General features: G+C 40.2%; 1 protein-coding gene across 5 annotated transcripts in view; it reads right to left on the reverse strand.

Moving 5' to 3' along the window:
- LOC142949980 (glutamate receptor 2-like) overlaps positions 1–20,262 on the reverse strand; it is a 46,405-nt gene that overhangs the window by 18,385 nt on the left and 7,758 nt on the right. For 4 of the 5 annotated variants that reach the window (XM_076091878.1, XM_076091879.1, XM_076091880.1 and 1 more), the window contains exons 2-16: positions 19,487–19,627; positions 13,228–13,467; positions 12,828–12,949; positions 11,625–11,699; positions 11,296–11,349; positions 11,014–11,172; positions 10,028–10,195; positions 9,193–9,297; positions 8,955–9,062; positions 8,461–8,524; positions 7,864–8,006; positions 7,495–7,710; positions 6,548–6,702; positions 5,153–5,351; positions 4,543–4,790 (exon numbers count right to left, since the gene is read on the reverse strand). In XM_076091878.1, coding sequence (XP_075947993.1) covers positions 4,543–4,790; positions 5,153–5,351; positions 6,548–6,702; positions 7,495–7,710; positions 7,864–8,006; positions 8,461–8,524; positions 8,955–9,062; positions 9,193–9,297; positions 10,028–10,195; positions 11,014–11,172; positions 11,296–11,349; positions 11,625–11,699; positions 12,828–12,949; positions 13,228–13,467; positions 19,487–19,627 — 2,197 coding nt within the window. Of the gene's footprint in view, positions 1–4,542; positions 4,791–5,152; positions 5,352–6,547; positions 6,703–7,494; positions 7,711–7,863; positions 8,007–8,460; positions 8,525–8,954; positions 9,063–9,192; positions 9,298–10,027; positions 10,196–11,013; positions 11,173–11,295; positions 11,350–11,624; positions 11,700–12,827; positions 12,950–13,227; positions 13,468–19,486; positions 19,628–20,262 lie in introns of those variants that run through there. The other variant, XM_076091881.1, reaches the window with a different exon arrangement.

Here is a 20,262-nt window from a genome sequence, read left to right on the forward strand (position 1 = left end):
AACTTAGAAATGCATGTGATCTCGGATGCTTCAGTCAAGGCAATAGTTGCAGTTGATTACCTGAAGCTCAGAGCAAAAATTGGTCCCAGTGAGGTAGGCGTTGTGTTTGGTAAGGCTAAACTGGCTTCTCAACCCTAACGAGAGCCTCATCCTTCAACCTTATTGTACCCAAGTCAGATGTGGAGGTGCATTCAAAAATTTGTCCTCGCCACTCAAGCTAGGACGCTAAGAGAGTGAACCAATCTCAAAGTGCTTTAAGCTAACTAAAAACAGTGCTCTTTACAAGCTTCACCAGCTTATTGACGGTGAAGGCTTACTGCAAGTAGGTGGTCGTCTTACTCAGTCGAACCTTCAGAAGAGCAATGCCAACCCTCTCATTATCCCAGTACAGCATCATGTTGCAACATTGTTCATTCGCCACTATCATCATGTGGCACCAAGGAAGACACCTTACTGAGGGCACCATCCCTATGTGAAACTTTGTGAAAGAACAGAGCAGGAGCACATGTCAGAATGTGTACAGACAGATCCATCACTCTCCTACGTTGTCCCGGATGTGTTTGGTACATGAGAGGTAGTCGCACGCCGCACAAGAGGAAATCATGGCAATAGCAAGAGGTGGGCATATGCATGTCTACTAGAGCTATCCATATTGAAGTAATTGAAACAATGAGCTCATCCAGCTTCATTAATGCACTCTAAAAATTCTTCTCAATAAGTGCGCTTGCCAAGCAGTTGCGCTCTGACTGATAACCAACTTTGTAGGGGCGAGCAAGTCTATATACTCCAAGGTCAGGCAAGCATCGTGAGCTACTTTCTTGAGCTTTCATCGCCCTTGGTGGTGCTTGGGAACGCATGAGAGGAATTGCACGGCGCATCCTAGATGCCTCTAGAGATTGGGCATTCTCTTCTAACGCACAAGGTCATAATTATAAGCTCTGATGGCTAGGACCCATGGTTCCTGTTTCATACGATCTTGGGTTACCCCTCATCTTAACACCTTCAATGCTCCTAATTCAGAAGATCGTGTCTCCCACACACACTCCAGTAGACTGCACCAAAGGAGACCTGTTCCAAGAGTCAATGGAAGAGAGTTCAAACTTTGGAGGACACATTCTATGGAATAGAGAGTTCCAGAGTCCAATAATCAAAATACCTAATCTGAACAAGGAGCCATTGCGCTGATGAAGGACAACCAGGCAAGAAGATACAAATTGTCTATGGGTGTCATTGTCAAAACTCATCCCGGCAAAGATGGGATCGTACAAAAGGTGGAAGTCAAGGTGAAACAGCAAGGAAATGTGAAGATCTTATTAAGACCTATCTCAGAGGGCATCCTCCTCTTGTCTTTGGAGAGTTAGGAGATGTCTGTGTGGCATCGAGTGATGCCAGTGTCACAGATCTCCTGGACTTTAGTTTGACACCTAATGAGCAGCCTGTGCACAGTGAAGGCAGCATAATGTAAAAAGCATTATGCAATACTGAAGCACTGAACATCACTTGACTTAATAAGAATCTTCAGGTGGGTGCTGCTTTATAACCTGATTATGATATACTGTCTTGAAGATTGGTCCTGTTTTAAAATCTGTATTCCAGTAGAGAAATATGATACACATTGCACTGGGAAGGATAGGAACCGTGGTCAGTAGGGGCCCAGCAGCTAACTACTGTCTCAGTGCATTAATAAAGAGAACTCCTTTGGGAAGTTCAAGCTAACAGATCAGCTATAAACTTGATAAGTGAAAATACTGGAGTATACTGTATAAGACTTATTACTATGAGTTACTCCTGCCCTTTGGGGTTTAGAAATCGCTTAATGCAGCTTTAACAGCAAATTCATCAAATACAAGTAACTGTAATTGTCACTGAAAACATTCTGCAGAGGAAAATTAACTTTCAGAGCCGACTGACAAAGACAGCAACACAAAGAGACAGAGAAGAGAGAGAATGCAGGGCAGACGTAACCATATAGCCACCTGTAGTGTGCTGAAAAGACACAAAAGTGAGAAACAAACTCAATGACTAGCATGCAGCTCAACACACACACACACACACACACACACACACACACACACACACACACACACACACGCACACACACACGTATCTGGATCATCATTTACATTAAGATATAAAAAATGAAGTTTGATGTAGTCTGTAAGCAGCAAGACCGTGACACATTTTACATTTGGCTGTCTCTGTACTCCAGAATATTGGATTCAAATTGAAACGTGTGAGGTTAAAGTGGTGGCCTTCAGTTTACATCCACACACGAGTCAACAGTGTAGGTTATGCAGTTTTTTTAAAAATACATCATTAACACGTAAAAGCTAAACAAAGAGGGAATATTTTTCTTAGTAAAATTCAGGCAGAATTCAGGCTGGTATTGACTGCATCCAATTTAAAGCTATAAAATAACGTACATTTAATTACTTGTATGTTAATTTGTCCAATACATTTTGTGTATAAAAGGGGGGTATATTTCCTTCACTGTTCATCTGATGAGGATGTAACTTTAAGTCCATAGTGATATATTGATATTAAATCCAATATTCTGGAGTAAAGAACCAAAAAAAGATGTCACTATATATGGTTTGGACAGGAAACTGTGTTTTCAACTGTGAAAACATCTGAAGGGTTTGTAACATTTAGAGGTTTTATACTTATTAAAATACAATTTAAAACCTACCATTTACACAGTTAATAAAAAGGTATAAGGCTAGTGTTATTTTATGTTTTGCTTATTGTTGAGTGCAGCTAAGATATGATAAATATACTATGATAAATAGTAGAGGCTAATTAACATAGTTGTCTGCAGCTGAAGCTGATTGTGACAGGCTATTGTGTACACCAGCTATCCTACTTACTGGTGTGAATTGACATAGTTGTGTTGGCTGAAGCTATTCCTGTACTCCTTTGGTGTACTGGCAACACATCTGTTATCTCTGATAGAAGTGCCACATTCAAAAAGTGTCAGACTGTATGCTGTCTATCCCTGTCTTAGCCAAAGTTACTATCTTAGCAGTCAACCCATCCCAATCACAACAATAGCTACAGACATAGCCACAGAATGGCTATAGCTCAGGCGACGAGCTAAAGTCAGAGCTCGGCTTTCCTTCATTATTATTGGGCAGCAAATGCAAGGGCCCTTAGGGACAGCCACTGATGCTTTCAAGCCTATTCAAACACCTCTCCCTTGAGGCGCAGTGATAAAGATAAAGATAAAGAATTACAGTTCAATGGAATAAATTAATTATAAAAGTTATAAATGGAATCTAAAATTCTAAGCAATTGAACACCATCTTCTTTTTACTTTTAATTTGTACCAAACAACTTTTCTAGGAACCTTTCTAAGAAGCTCCTTTTACATACGAGTGCTGTGCAATCACTTTCCAATTTGAAATAAAACCACCCTTTTTCCTGCTACCAAACCACTTAAAAACCTGCTACTTTGAATGCTGAGAGAAAGCAGTAACCAAAGATAGAATGTCTGGGTTTCAAACTACAATAAAACAGGGCATCTGAGGGGTTGGATAAATTACATAAATATATTTTATCAGTATAAAATATGTACCTATAATATAGAAATAAAACATGGTCCAATAGTTCTTTTGGAAGGAGACATAGAACATTTTCTAATGGAAAATAAATGTAGACATACACATAGACAAACACAGACACACACACACACACACGCACACACACACACACACACACACACACACACACAGAAACATAATGTTATAAACTCATAGAATCTCGTGTTCCAGGTCTTAAAGAGTCAGCTCATCATAATTGTTAAAAAACCTGCAGCCAAATTCTCCTCACTAGAAAGAAAATTGAATCAGTCTTAATAGAAATGGATAATGAAATTTGAACATTGGTCATTGTATCATGATATCCCTTTTCACAAAAAGAGACTACATAATACCAACTTTACACTCATTAAAATACATCCTTTTGAATTTCTGTGATGAAGTATTTCTTTAAGACCTGAAATGTCACACTTTCAACAGCCCCTCCCCCAGTTGTCACGGCAACCACCACTAGCCGTTGGTCAGAGGTGGTAACCATGGTAAAAATACAAACCACTGAGATGATGTCATCAGGGTAGGTGGATTATTATAACAACGAGTAAGCCGCCATGCCCCATTCATCACACTCGCATACTGCAACACCCAATTGGCACTAAGGCTTGGGACCAGACTACATTGCTCCCCATTGGTGGTTTATTTTCCTGAGCAGAGCTGCACATAAGCACAGCCACAGCTCACACACTGGCTAAAACCACCTGACTAGTAAAGCAGGTGGTCAGCAAGTGTATTCTGATCATTACTGTTGAGGCTTCAGAGCACTAAGTGAGGGAAATTTTGAATCCACTTTCAACTGTAAGTTGACTATTAAAAATGTCTCTTTTGAAGTTTTGAGAATGGGGAAATGAGCTGTGAGTGGGGAGAGGGACATTTACTAGGCAGCAGGTTAGTAGTGTGAATGGTACATGGCAGTGCAGGTTGGCTAGCATTGTTATACTGATCCACCCACCTTAATGGAGATCCTTTGGGCGTGGCGATGCCGTAGCCTTTGGAGTCCAGGTTTCCTCCCACTTTCATAGTGTCGCAAGGTTTCCTCTGCTCGATGTACTCGTTCATGGTGGACTCCAGCAGGTAGGCGTACTTCCCTTTGGATTTTCTGACACGCAAGACTCCCTCCGACGTTTTCTTGACGAAAGGAGAGGGCTCTGCTGATTTCATGTACTGCCACATCTTGTCAAACAAGGCAATTTTTGAGCGCTAAAAAAGAGAGAGACAGACATAGATGAGATCCAACAACTTAATTTGTGCAACTTGGGTACTTTTAAGTACACGGTAATACAATTGACCACAGGGTACTTCAAGATAGGCCCTAATAAACGTGGTGAATGCATCTCCTAATAAAACATTTACAAAGACAACTTTAAGAATATTTCAAATCAATGTTTCCGTCAGTCTTTCTATTTCCTGCCTTGGCGTGTTACCACAACCGACTACTGATTGGCGGAATAGCGGCTATCGTTTGCAGAAATGCCCATCGCAAACCTACTCACACACTTTTGTGTAGCCATTGTAGTATCTTCTGTTGCATTGTGAAATAATACATTTGTATTTGTACTTACTCTGAAGAATTCTTTGGTGGATCCAGAGTCCAGGGTTCCATATGCGATCTCTGTCTGTTTAGCCAGGTCTTCTGCGCTCTCGATGGGAGACACCATCCTCTCTACCGTCAGGAAGGCAGCCAGGTTGGCAGTGTATGATGAGATGATAATCAGGGTGAAAAACCACCAAACACCCCCAACTATACGACCTGACAGAGATCTGCACACACAAACAGACCAAAGTATGCTGTTTTACACTTATGTTGTGTTATTACAGTCTCATGACTCCAGCACTCAGATGAGAAACTCTTGGGCGCGCTGGGAGGATGTTGAGTACAGAGTTCAGAAGAATGATTTTATTATTTTTAGTTTATTTCTATTTTATTTATTTATTCAAATTCGATTTATTTACTTTCACATCCATCTACCCTATAGACGTCACCCTATACTATGACACACACCCATCTCAAACCAACATTACCTTGTTCTCTTATTCTACATTATTGATTTATTTTTTCTGCATGTTATCTGGTCTGTATTCACTGTTCCCGTCTTCCTCTTGTTACTCTTGACTTTTGTTTTGGAACAATAAAAAAAAATAAAAAAGGGCTACAATTGTTTCTACAATTTTGTTTAAGCAACTCAAATAACTTTGTGTAGGTCAAGGAAACATCCTGGTCATGGTAAAAAAAACAGTATAGTTGTGGAACTAAAACATTCGGTTGAGGTTACAGGAAGTTTGCGGTCTTGTTTTGTCCAAATGTCCAAAAAGCTTAAAGACAAAATTTGCTTTTAGTTAAACATTAATTGTATTATTTACAAATATCACAGCCTTTGTCTGAACATTTCATTCTGATGGACATGTTTTCCCTGTAAAATTATATTTTTTAAATCAAAAGCATCTCGTACTGGTGAGTACCAGCTCACTTTGAACACTGACACTGACTTGAACATGACATACAATGTGGATCACAGTCCTGGTGTCAAAGTCATTGGGGTATGACCTCTGCAGGTTATAATAACACTGTGTTCCCTGCACTGGAAGATGTTGTCAGTGAATGTAATGTTTAGAACACGTCATCCAAAGTGTATTTTAAAATACAAAATAGCTGCATATAAACATCATTCACAGAAGACGGATTTGCACCTGAAGGCAGCACATAAGTTGTTTATATGTAAAAAAATAACACCTCTTCTTTTGGTTTCAATAAACAGATTTTTTATGTTTTGGCTCTTCAGCTTTTAACAAATGCAGATAAGAACAGGTGTCTTGTCAAAACTGAGGACAAGTTGACAGACCAGAGGTGCACATGGTCATAGTTGGCAGTTTGATCAGACTGGTCCTCTGCCATGTATATTAATCAGTACCGACACATTATTTGAAGAAAAGCCTTTAACTTTAACTGCCACACCAACCTTGGTGAGATGTCGCAACCCTGCCGCATGAAAGCACCCAAAGAGAACCAAAGGGAGTTAAAAATCCCAAACTCATTGTTGGATTCAGTTGTCAGTGGCATCGCTCCATCCTCTGGCTCCTCTAGCGTCCACTCATAGGGGCTGAATCTGGATACCTACAAGAAAAAAATAATAACTCAAAGCTTTGATTTTCCACTTTGAGCTGTACCTACATACAATCACACACCTCTCCTGAACATTGGTCTCCTTCATGTTGACGGTCTCGGCTCGGCAGTAAATTGCGCACAGCCTGTCAGACACTAGTGGTAATATAATATATTAACATAATATTATGTTAATTATGCTGTCATATTGTTTATTACTGTAACAGATTTTATGTTCGTCCACGTTAATTGTATCCCTCGGGGTTGCTGTAAGAAAATGGGCAGGACAGAGAGCTCCAGAGGGGAAGAGAGGGATTAAAACGAGAAATAAAGCGTTTTGGCTGATGTGGAACTGGATTCTCTTACTGCGTTCCATCTTTTCTTATAAAACCCAGTTAGGCAAACCTATGAAGAGCCGCTTACATTGTCAATGCAATACAAGTTGGATTTAGCACTGTTAGATTTTAGGAGTCTTGTTTATGGATCTGCATCAAAATCAGAAATTGGGGTTGTAGATGAAATGCAGGCTCTTACAGATTGTCTAAGCAGTTCAGCAACATTTTAACACGATTTCATCAATTTCGCCTCCATGTTATGGAACACATACACTCAATTTGTAAGCAATACGTTATACGGATTACTGGATTCTGAATCTTATTCTTAAGCTTCAATAGAACATTCCCAGCAGAATACTCATACACACAACACACACACATTAAGAACCTCTGACAGCCGTGGTGACAGCAGAGTACCGGACAGTTCTGGTGGTAACAAAACACATCTCTACAAAACAGACTGACTTACCAGAAAGAGTACAACACTAACTCCAATATAGGCAAAGACAATGCACATCCAGATTTCATAGGCCAGTGGGTCCAGAAAGGAGAAGACTCCTGGTTTAGATTTCTGCGGCTTCTTAATCATGATGGAGATTCCCAAAGACATGAAGGGTTTGGAGAAATCTATCACCTCTTCACGAACAAGAGTGATCGTCAGAGGAGCAACGGCTATATCTGCTTTCTGTTGGGAAGACAAAGACCGAGTGAGAGAGTTATTTTCAATGGAAACAGGTGACATGAAGCAACATGAACCCTCACTGCTGCTTTCAACATTAGAAAAACTGAATGTTCATTAAACATTAGAACATTTGATGCATAAATACATAAATCTTACCCCATACACCAGCTCTCCAACCATACCATTCCAGATCTTGGTTTCTGCATCTCTTGCTCCATATTTGCCATCTCCCACAATTCTTAACTGGTAGCGGATACCACAGTGCTTTGCAATCTCGGCAGCCAGGTCAACGCAGTAACCTAGCATCGGTTAAAATATAAGTAAAAAAGACACACACACATATGCACAGATGAAGGAAGTGCTTGACAAGTGTCCTAGAATACAGACTACAGTGTTGAATACTTCATAATAAGTTCATCGAAGTTCAAGTCTTGGTCCCATCCAAGACTTCTTGGGGATAATGGTGACATGCATGATGACATCCAACAATTTAAAAATTGTATATTACCATTATATTCCTAACTATGCAAGAACTTTATGAAAACACACAGCACATAGATGGTGCTATGTTAGATTGTGGAAGTACCATTGTGTGTTTTTTAGGGAGAGCCCAGTATAAAGGTCTGGAAAAATGTGAGTGTAGAGCCCCTTTTCTGTAGCTTTAACAACTCAATAAACAGGTAAACAAAAGTGAATGAAATTAGGTATTTAAGAAATAAACACATATCCACAATAGAGTATATATAAACATACCTTCGTAGCGGTCATTGTCTTCAAACAGCTCAGAATTCTTCTTCATCATCACATAGGGGGCTTCCTACATGCGCGCACACACGCACAAGCACACGCAGAGTTATTCCTATGTGTGATAATGACATGCTTTATTGTATTATGATGTGTTTTCCATATGACTAATGTTAACTCACTCTCTTTTGTCATATTGAATACAGAAAATACTGTCTTTCCATTTATAAATCCCAAGCTTTTGTCCTTTTCTGTTCCAGCACTTACTTGGTAATTTACGACACAAAAATAAAATACAACTTTATTATCCATCGTAGTGGTGATTTATCTTTGACTACACCTTCACAGAATACATCGTGAATACACTGAACTTTAGAGGCCTAGTTAGGCTCATGTTTGAGCTTGTGTACATTTGTTTATTTCCACCTTGACTGTTACATTTTTGGGTGTTTTTTTCAGTTGGCCCACACATTCACATTGAGTGTCATTCGTGTGTTTATTACCAGTATAGTTGAGACGATGACTGTCTTGTTTTCCATTCCCATGCTGTCGTTGGGGTAAATGTCTGACTTTGTCACTACCATTTTATCCACCTCATTCCAATAGCCAATCTAAAAACACACACACACACACACACACACACACACACACACACACACACACACACACACACACATAGGTTACATATCACATAGCTATGCTAGAATTATAGTCATGATGCCAAATTGATTCTTCAGTTACCTTAACAGGTCCAGTGGGCTTCAGTTCCATGACTGTCACCGAGTAGTTGATTCTCTTTCCGTACTGGTCAAACTGAATCGTCCCTGTTAAACCATCAACACGCACCTACACACAAATACACAAATACACACACATTCGAGATTTCATTGAAGTTCACACACATGTTCAAGATGAGTTTTACTATATAAATCACTCCCTGCATCTCAATGAATTTAAAGAAAAATAAGAAATATATTTTATGTATGAAAAGTGCCCTTTTGGTTGATCAGACACCAAAGCACTGTACAGCTGTTTATAACGCTATGAGACAAGATTTTACAACTCTGGAAAGTTATCACGGCTACAGTCAATTCATCCTTTGTTCTAACGTGGTCACATTACTAAGTAATCTACCAGGAATGTGAACTTGCATCTATTTGATTGTCCACAACAGTGCCTTGCCAGAAGATGCTGAACCAGGTTTTTTGCTTTGGATGACCCTGCCTGTCTTTCCCCTGCAGCCCTCTGCACGGGCAGCCCTGCTGCGCCAATGCAGCGGTCCCATTAAAGTGAGTGAGAGGGCTGCTGAACATCCTGGACATCTGAGCTTTCCACCAGCAATCAGACACAGAATAATTTTCAAAGCACTCCCTGTTTTCAGTGTCTTAACCCATAGTCTGCAGCATAAAGGCTCACCACTGTTACTACTTAAGCCTCGGTTATACTCAAACGGAGACATACAAGTTTTGTTTACACTGTCTACTTAAAAGGACCAGTCCCCAAAAAATGGGGCTGATATGCTTGTAGTCTAGAGGGGGTGCAACTGTGGTTTATATTCATTCTAATCCATGGTTACCTGTTTGAGGGCACGTTCAATCTCCACCCCCTGTGCCCAGGGAACCGCTGGATTGGCCAGACAGTCTCCACTGTTGCCACGGCGACTCATGTCTATTCTCTGCTTGTGAAGGAAGCGGAACGCCTCCGTCATCACATGGACAGCATCATAGGTGAGGGCTGAGGTATACTGAAAGACACAGAAACATTGGCAAAAAAAATCACTATTACCTCTATAACATGCTGCCTGCGGTGAGGCTGTGTGGAATATGGCGACATTTGGTTAACATTTTGAAAGCCATCATCCACTGTGAGTACTATGACCTGAGAAACTGCATCTGTCTCTATGGCAACTCAATATTACAAAACAATGAGTTGCCAGCAAAAGTCCAACCCACACAATTCTAGTCAAGATCATGAATTTTCCAAACATAAAGGATGTTAACCTCTTCCACACCACCACTCTTTACCATAGATCAATTTTAGTCTTTTTTTAGGAGTGACGGGATCTTTCGGTTGGAGATAGCTCGTCAATAGTAGATGCCACATAGCTGGGAACCTGAAGATTAATATTTGAGAATTTTTTACAATATGATTCCATTAAAGATGATAAATGAATAAATTGAATGACCCAGCCTTATTTATGTGCATTTCAAGCACCATTCTATTATTGCTATCTGGTTTGCACATGCTGATCAAATCATCAAAGCGCTGCTTAATGTGAATCAACCTTCCACATGTTTGTGCCTCTCCTCCCACCTGTGTATTGTGTACTGGTCACCAAAATACTTTTCACACAGGAAAATAGCAAGTGATAGCAAAATCGTATATACTTATGATATATGAAGAGTTCGATCTTTAAAAGCAATGTTAGCATGATTATGCTACTGTATCCTTGGACTGTCTCCAGATAATCTAAATCCTCCTTACCCAGCATCTTTCTTTCCTTAAATAATTTAAACTAATTCAAACCAGCCTATGAACTGATGATGAACGTCCAAATCTTACTCTGATCCGTGCATCAGCTCCAGGATACTCCTTCTCTTCAAGGGCCTCCCATCGCTGGTCAAACTTTGCCACCACAGGATCATCAAAATCTACTATCTGGAACCCAGACACATTCGCACCTCCATACTGGATTTTAGAGAGGTCGCCATCTACAAAACCCTGGAACAAGAAAGATCATGCTTAGCCGCAAGTTTGTGCCCCCCGTACTGGAGGCAGATCAGCTACAGAAGAACCAATATATAATAGTATATATAGTCGAATCAGAGGCAGACGGATACTCACCAAGTTAGCGATGATATAGTGGTATCCCTTCACATGGCGGCCTATAGTGATCACCTGATGGGAAGAGAGTAGAACCTGTGTCAATACTATATTACTGTAAAACTGTCATGAAAATAAAAAATTTATATAAATAAAAAAATAATAAATAAAATGATCAGCAATGAGAACCCAACCCTATTCGTATCTTCCTATAAAGTACATTCCATTCCAGAGATATAATAAACTCCAGAGGATGAATCGATAGGACGTTGAAAGGGTAGAAGAAGCTTTCTTGTTGACGGATGGATATTATTACTTATAATAGTAGTGGTGAAAAGACTGGAATCAACCTGCTCCATGATGTCTTTGACTTTGTCTTGTTCACAGTCCAGGATTATGCGTCGCTCCTTACGGATCTCCAGGTCCTAAAAAACAGATAGGTATTAAATGTCATGTTGTGCAGGCCTGCAGCATGGAAGAAAGCTCTGAAAACACCAAGTGGTATTTCCCTGAGGCGTAGTGAGGTTTTGGCTGGCAGTCGGAGGAGCGGTGCAGTAGAGAGTGAGTCATCCCGCTACATGCTGCCTCCCACCGCAGGCCAGGTCAATAACAAACTTTGGAAGCTGTGCCTGAGTTTTTAGTGCTATTTTTGTCACTTAAATTGGGTAACTGCACCAATGTAGACCTCCCCAAAATCACAGAAACCAATAACTGAAAGAATCCTTCACCCCACAGCACAATGTATCGGTAACACAGTATATTGCTAATTAAGGAACTGACATGTAGCTGTTATTTCTGAAGAAGGTTCTTGGAAAGGACGGTGTCATCTGGTACAGATTGTATGTCAAATGGAGACTGTTCAATTTGTAAATGATCAATTAGTCAACTCAAATTGTTTTCTAACTTACCCAATTGTTTTTACGTAGAGCAAAACAGGTCACCTGAACATGACTAAACTTTCTAATAATAAACCAAATTGTATCTAATAAATGTCCTCTCGAAATCAACAACTGATTGCTCATTATCTCCGCCCATCTCGATATCTTCAGCTTTCTATGTAATGTGACTGGTTCAGGTTCTTTAGAAGTTAATTAACAACTGTGTAAGTGTCTTGCAACTGTCTCTAAATACATTTTCACAGAACCTAAAAGTTAATTAAACCTGCAAGCAGAGACGAACAGGCCCTTGCACCTCTGTGCACCAACGTACAAAATCCAACATGGGGGACTTTCTCTCAGGGGATAATCGTATGTGTTCATAAAGATGAGAGCAATAATCCCCCAAAAATCCTTCTAGGAGTTCTGAAAGGTTCCATACCTGTAAAGAGCCCATAATGGCAAATTGTCACATGACATCATTGTTCGAGGTATGGACTGTTCCTTCGCAATTTAGCTTCACATTAGTTCGAGGATTATACCAACCAAATTTGAAACACATCCCAAAAAATCTCTCGGAGTAGTTTGAATGTTTCCCCTGTTTATCTTGGTGTTTTACGAATGTGTGGTGTGAGTACCAACAGTGTGCAGTGCTTTGCATGAACAGAATATCAGTACCTGAAACAGAGAGCGGTAGGCTTCATCCTTCCTCTCATCTTTGAGGTTTCCTACATTGATTGCTGTCACAACCCATTTCTTCTCTGCTGCAGTGTCCAGTATTACCTGAAGAGTAGAAAGACCTGCACACACAAACACACACAAACGATTCGACACATTTATTTGCAGCTAAATCACAAATACAACCCAGTAAGTATCAGTCAGTTCCACTCAGCATCCATCTTGGTTCTTTCAAAAACAATATCAAGGGGTCCTTTTAATTGCAATTGTGTTAGAAGTTATTCTGTGTAGGAATTTCCTAAAACACCAAACAATGTATAGACTAATATAATTGTATAGCTTTAAGCAACAGCACTAAAACCACAATGCTCTATATGATAAACAATGAGACTTCCATTACCTCGATCACTGTCGTAGAGATAGGCAAACTTTTCCCATTTGTAGTACTCAACTAGTGAAACTAGCGGCCCCTTGATGTCTGGCCTCATCTGGAGAACAAACTGATTCATTCCTTCTGCTGGGAAAGACGGCGTGATGAAGGAGACATGTAGTGTCTCACAGAAGGACGTGATGGTGTTTACTGACTTCTTGTCGTAGAAGCCAAAAATGGCGTAGACACCTCGAGAGAACTGGGAACAAACTAGGAGAGACAGAGAGAGAAACATTTCAATAAAACATTAAATGGAGACAAACAAACGGAGAGGATTAAAGTCAGACACAGGGAGGTGGCAGGATTTAGATAAAATCATAAGCAGTGAAAAAGGAATTCTGTCCTTGTGCTCCACACCCTCATAATACGTACCTGCTAAACCTTACATTTTTAAAATTATATATTTTTTTCATAATCTGAGCTTGCGGGAGGACGTAGAGGTTGAACAGAAGAGGCCCGAGAAGGGAATCTTGGGGAACTCCACGTCATTATTGTACACCAAGATGTGCTCCGATTGGCAAATTGGAGAGGATGATGATGGGCTTTTCAAGCTGGGCCTGGGAGCAGTTCAAAAGGGAAAAGAGGTTTGTACTTGCAGCAGGCAAGCTTCCTTCTGTGAGTTTTGGGACGACCCAAGACCCACTGAGTAATATCATAATCGTCATTATTATAAGGTAGTGATAGAGATGGTAGTACAGAGGTGACAGTGAGTATAGTAATAATGATAATTGTTTTTGCTGCAGCTCAGCTATCATATTGTCATTGTCATACACTGCCCTCCTCACACCACCATGCATATCAACATACTTAACATGGCATGTCTTTGCGCACATGACAGACACTCTTTTCATTATCTTTGATGCCTTTTTTCCAATTTTTAATTTCTATCTTTTCAAAAAGGTAACAAAGGAAACAAGCACATTACAAAGCAACATCATACTAGAAAAATACTAACAACGGTTATGTAATGCAAGACAAACAACAATAGGAAAAGGCTATAAAAAAAGACCAGAAAATAAATAATTTAATTATAAAATAAAGTAATTACTAGTACAACAGAGGTCTTACAGAGGTGAGATGCTGGAAAACAAAGTCACAAGTTAAGGCCAGTCAAGTCACTGTTGACTGGGAGTCCAGTCTAGGAAAATGTAGAATTTTCTTGATCAGTTTGGCCACCTTGGACCACTTAAATGTTCCTCATTATATAACTCGACAAGTCCTTTATTTATCCCGTTGAAAGAAATAGACAGCCATGCTTTTAAACTGTATTTAGGCACATAGTTGTTTGGAGTTAAATACTCACACCAGCATGCTAACATTGTCACAATGACGATGCTTGATGTCTAGCAGGTATAATGTGTACCAGTATAGTTTAGCTCGTTAGCATGCTCATATTTACTAATTAGTTCTAAACACAAAGTACAGCCGAGGCCGATGTCATTACTTTTGCATGTATTTGATCAGAATCAGAATCCAAAGTGTTGGACTAAATTGAATTTTGAGCTGCTGGATGAAAATTCCAAGTATCAGAGTTATTATAATTCATCTGTGGAATATGAATTGTTTGCATACAATTTCATGGCAATCCATCTAATAATTGCAGAAATATTTTAGTGAGGACAAAAGTGGTAGACCCACCAACAGACAGAGACAACATTGCCATCCTTTGAGCTAGCATGGCTAAAAATGATTGTCTGACATGTGCAACTCTCAAATATAATCAGTTGGAAAAAAGTATGGCATACAGGTTATTTAGATTTTTGCCCAGCTCTATCACTATTGTTAATACGCTGTGTAGGCATGCCAGCATAAGTCATAAGTGATTCTCACCGATCTCTGATGAAAAAGATGGCTATTTATTATATTATTATATGTTATCAAAGGGAGCTAACATTTGCTGTAATGTCAGAACATGTGCTTTTTATTTATTTAAAGGGTGTACACAGACAGTCCTTTGTCTACAGCTATATTTGGTTGTCCTACTTCAATGACCTTGTTCTTCCTCTAGAAATACAAAGTCTAATTTCATCTCCCTGGGTATAATATTGCATTCATGTGCATTATGTACTGTGGTAGAGCATATAGTTATGTTCTCTGCTCAGAAAATGAAAAAGGTCCTTATAGTGTGTTTTAAACAGGATTAAGGTTTATGGATAGTTATTATTAGAGGAAATTATGAGGTGCATAACTGAAAGAGTGTTCTACTTGCTCAAGAATTAGGCCTTTTGTCAGAACTGGACCAGTTTCAAATGCGAGTGTGTGTGTGGGAGGCAAGGGGGCGTTTATTTTCAAGGCTGCATGACTTAATTATTTTGACCAGCGGTTTGGTGGCAGCTATACTAATGTGTTACACCAGTGTGCTAGTGCAAAAAGCAATGCAATTGCCGCAACAACACATTACTGCCACTGATTGTAATAAGAAATTTAACTTCTTCTAACTTCTATAATTGGTATATTACTCTTTATCACATTGCTGAATTGCTTAAAAAAAATAAGGCATATTTGTATTGTCCTTTTAAAAGAAAATAAGGGAATGCGTCTCTAGCCACACACAACTTACAGTCACGTGTGCCCTGCCCAGTGCGATGGGAGGAGCGCCAATGCACATATGACAATGTTGTGGCCTGGCTCACCTTGGGGCACCTGTGGCACACTTGATTAAGGGCTGGGAAGAAATACATTATCATACAAAATATGTTGATAGGCGTGTTAGAGCATGTGACAATCTTGGCCAACACTCACTACTTTAATCTGCATAAATCACAGGGCGCTCCCCACCAGTTTGTGAATCACATGGAGAGTTATCCTCAGGGGAAACTTGTTTTGTGAGACCTGCCACATTATGACTATATAGTGAATGAAAATACAGCAACTCAAATATACTGTCAAGAAAAGGTGATGACTAAATTTACTTTTCTGCATAAGTTGAAGATCTGACAGTAATCATGTTTTACGTGCACAATAGTTGGCATAACAATAATCTACAGAGTAACCATCTGCAGTAGAATTTAAAATGTGGCCTAGTTAGGCTGTGCCGTAACTGCCAAGATTGCGACGGCTGAAGCCACCCACTTTAAGCTTCCCTACGGCTCTTCAGTAACCTATGGGTGACGTCACAGAGACTACGTCCATATATTATACAGTAGTTACACCGCAATGATGCTGGTAGTGATCCAAAAAGAAACTTGAATTTTTTAATGAACAACGTTTCTGGAAACACCACAAAACAATTCAACCTGAACTGTCTCTAGCACATCTTGATGGTGATCACAGCCATCACCTCAACCTATATTGTAGTTCTAATGCTCCAGGCAACACTTTGGCAGACTCAAAGAGAAGAACACACGCAGTCATTACCACCAGTAACAATTGATTTTCATTGGAAACACCAAGAGAGAATTGGTAGGAACGGATGGTCTTGAGGGAGTTATGAGAAGACAGACATTTTAATTGACCTACAATTTGTCATGGGACTGTGTGAACTGTGTTCCATGGGTCCGTCTCCAACACTCATTTACACTTAAGTAGAAACTGTATAAAACAATCAAAAACAAAGTTTGATGTGCACATAAGTACATATAAGTGGATCTGGCCCTTCGCTAAGCCCCACCCCCTGCTGCTACTCCATCAAGCTACCATGGAGCACACACCTTCACTACATTACAGTCATTTACGCTTTTATCCAAAGCGACTTACAATTCAGATTCTATCACATTCATACACGTAGGCACAGCTACGGGAGCAATTTTGGGGTTAAGTGTTTTGCTCAAGGACACATCGACATGCGACCAGCGGAGCCGGGGATCGAACCGCCGATCCTCTGATTGAAGGACAGCCCTGCTCTCCACAGTCGCCCACTAGCTGCAATACCTGAAAAAACATTATCAAATTTTCAGAGAGAAGCAAACTGAAAGGTCTACAGTATGCGTTTGAAGGACATTATCCAGGATGTCAAACTGATTCAGCAGTGAAAACAGGTTAAAAGAGAAAAATATAAGCTAAAGCCTACAAATCACAGGGTGAAAGTGAACCACCACATGACCTGGCCATTAAGACAGAAGACAATGAAATAAAGGAACAAGACTGTTCCTGTGAAGCCGGGGAGGTCTTTATTCAGTGTTACAATCATTAAAAAGCAAAAACAGCCTGTGTATGTATTCAGTATACCTTCAGTAGCTAGCATAGCATATAAGTGCCTGTTAATGTTAATGATGTGTTAACATACTCATGCAAACATCAGCTCCTCAGGTTTTTACGTAGAAGCGTATGTGTCCTTCCAACCTCCTCCTGTAACGAGTATCACTATTACACTCGCCCCATAGGTACAATGTTTAACCATGACTAGCTCAAACTCCACAAAACCAGCCTGAAAAGGAAGAAACTCTGAAACTATTGCATGCGAGTTTATGGAGCAGAGCTGGATAGCTGTCGACCCTGGCCGGAGCTGGCAGATGCTGCGTTTGAGGGGCGGGACTTAGCGAAGGGCGATTATGGCCCGACTGTGCCCAACGTCAGTGGACAGCACAAGACGCACTCGTTCTTGGCATCAAGATTGCAGTACGCTGCTGTCCTTCAATCACAGGATTGGCGGTTCGATTCCCGGCTCCATGTAGATATGTCTTGGGCAAGACACTTGCTAATACCAAATTGCTCCCAAAAGCTACTGTCTACTGTGGTTAGTTAGTCCTGATGGGCAGGTGACACCTTGCATTGTAACCCCTGCCACCAGTGTATGAATGGGTGTGAATGACATGCAGTATTAAGCGCTTTGAGTGGTCGGAAGACCAGAAAAGAGCTATAGAAGTACAACTCCATTTAGCATTTTACCTCTTCACTAAAGCAACACACACCAACATGCCGAACCAGCTCAGTCAAGAAAATAACATCAGTGGCCCCCCAAGTAAAATGTCAATATGAAGTTGTGTTCCTCACCATGCACCGACACCAAAATAGAGCCTCCCGTCTTGTCCCTAGCTTCATTAAAGCTTCAAAGCACATCATTGGCAGCTCATTTTATGTTGCTGCTGTAGAAAATGTTATTCCCTTTAAAAATGTTTAACCTGCAACATGCAGGTATTCCTGATTAGAACTGTTCCCCCAAAACATCTTTATGTATTTGTAGCGGGTGCAAAACAAGAGTGTAGACAGCAGAAAGAGAGGACTGCATGCATTCACTGCTATCACAATACTCTGTACTTAAATAGCAGAGCTTCGAGCCTCAGGCCACCATTACATCACACTCCAGTATACTGCATGCATGGAGTCCTCGTTCTCATTGCTACTCTTTGCTACACAGTTACTGAATTTGAAAAGTAACATGACTCTACACTGCCCCAGTTAACATAAATCAAAAAATTTAATTTTGGGGGTTTTTTTGTTCAAATTTATGTCACCAAATAAATGTCAAAGGTCTGTGGCTTGGGTCCATTTCATTAACACACATGCATGCTGTGCTCAATTGTGTACAAACAACAAGAGTTGATGCACTGTATTCTACTGATGATGGGTAAAGATATGTCTTAGATGTTAACAGAGGGTTATACAGCCGGATGCTTTTTGTCCGTCACCTCATGCAGGGAAATGGGAGAAAATGTTACATCTGCTTTGCCTAGTGTGTGCATTAGCATGTTATGTTGAATTCATGGCCCCCATCAGATACATTGAACAGCTATTTGTGTGCTTCGGGGGTGGAGCCCTATCCAAGAAATGCCTGGCGGAAGGGCTTTGTGAGTGCATGTCCTATAGCCTATAGGCAGGCAGGAAGAGACCCTCTCACTGTGGTCCACACACTCTACATGCAGCGTGGCAGTGTCGGCGGCCTTGTTTGGTCGGGTGAGTGTTGAGGACATATGTCGATGTATACTTTCTATACAACAATCTCTTTTTAAGAAAGAGATTATCAAGATTATCAGTGCTGTTTTCGCTGTGAAAATCCATCGGAAATTTATATTTTTGAGGTGTTTTTGAAGATCTTCATTAAGAACCGATGAACTTGAGGCTGAGAGCCACATACAGAGTTGTGACGTCAAAGCCAATAACATATTGGTTTGAGTCTCATCATGAGATTTGTTGACAATAAGATAAAATATAGAATAACACCAGATCAAATATTGATATTGGTACTACTTCAAAAAACCCTGCAGTATTCTGTACTGTACTCTGTTGCAATAATGACATCTGGAGTTTATCAAACTGGGTTCAGACAAGGATTTTAAAAAAAGATACTTACAGCAGTTAGTGACAGCGAAGCTGTTGGCCACCTCCAGGTTATCTATGTGTGGAGTCAGTCTGAAATCTGCCATCCCAAACTGAACCATGCCAATTCTGAATGCACTGTACTCCTGATCTGCCCCCCTGGGAAATAAACCACCTGAGACAGACACACAGACAAGACCATGGTTAGAAATACATGTATACAATATCAATTATATTAACAAGAATACACGGTTGTAACACCATAATAAAGCAATATCACAGTTGTCTCTCATATTCTTTTGCCACTCTGCCCCAGAATCAGTAACGATCCCACGCAGCATTTTACTTTTTAATTTTAACACCAAGGAGTTGTTGTTTTCTCCAACAACGACCAGGTGGCATCTTTGAGTAAGGTGGATACCGTGAAAACACCTCTGGAGTCTTAGTGCTACAGAACGATGCACATTACTGCAGACTTTTGACTGAAAAGAGAAGGTACACAAGAAAAATGATGGATGGAAGAAAATGCAGAGGAACATGTGCAGTGAGATGGCTAGAAACTAACAGAATGTTATGTTGCAAAAGCAGTTTGAGAATAATCTTGACAGAAATTAATAAATCGATGCAATGAGGAATTCATCATTTCTTGTAGACATCCATCCATTCATCTTCCCATCTCAGCGGTCACTGGCCGAGAGGCAGATATACGTATGTTGCAGCGAAACAGAGTGGTTAGCTGAGTGACTGATGTGTCATCGTATGTTGTTTTATTATATTTTGTATGACTTTTAATATACATGTTTCTTCCTT

This window comes from Anarhichas minor, unplaced genomic scaffold, assembly GCF_050575085.1.
Source record: "Anarhichas minor isolate MPS153535 unplaced genomic scaffold, ASM5057508v1 ptg000014l, whole genome shotgun sequence".
Classification (NCBI taxonomy): Eukaryota; Metazoa; Chordata; class Actinopteri; order Perciformes; family Anarhichadidae; genus Anarhichas; species Anarhichas minor.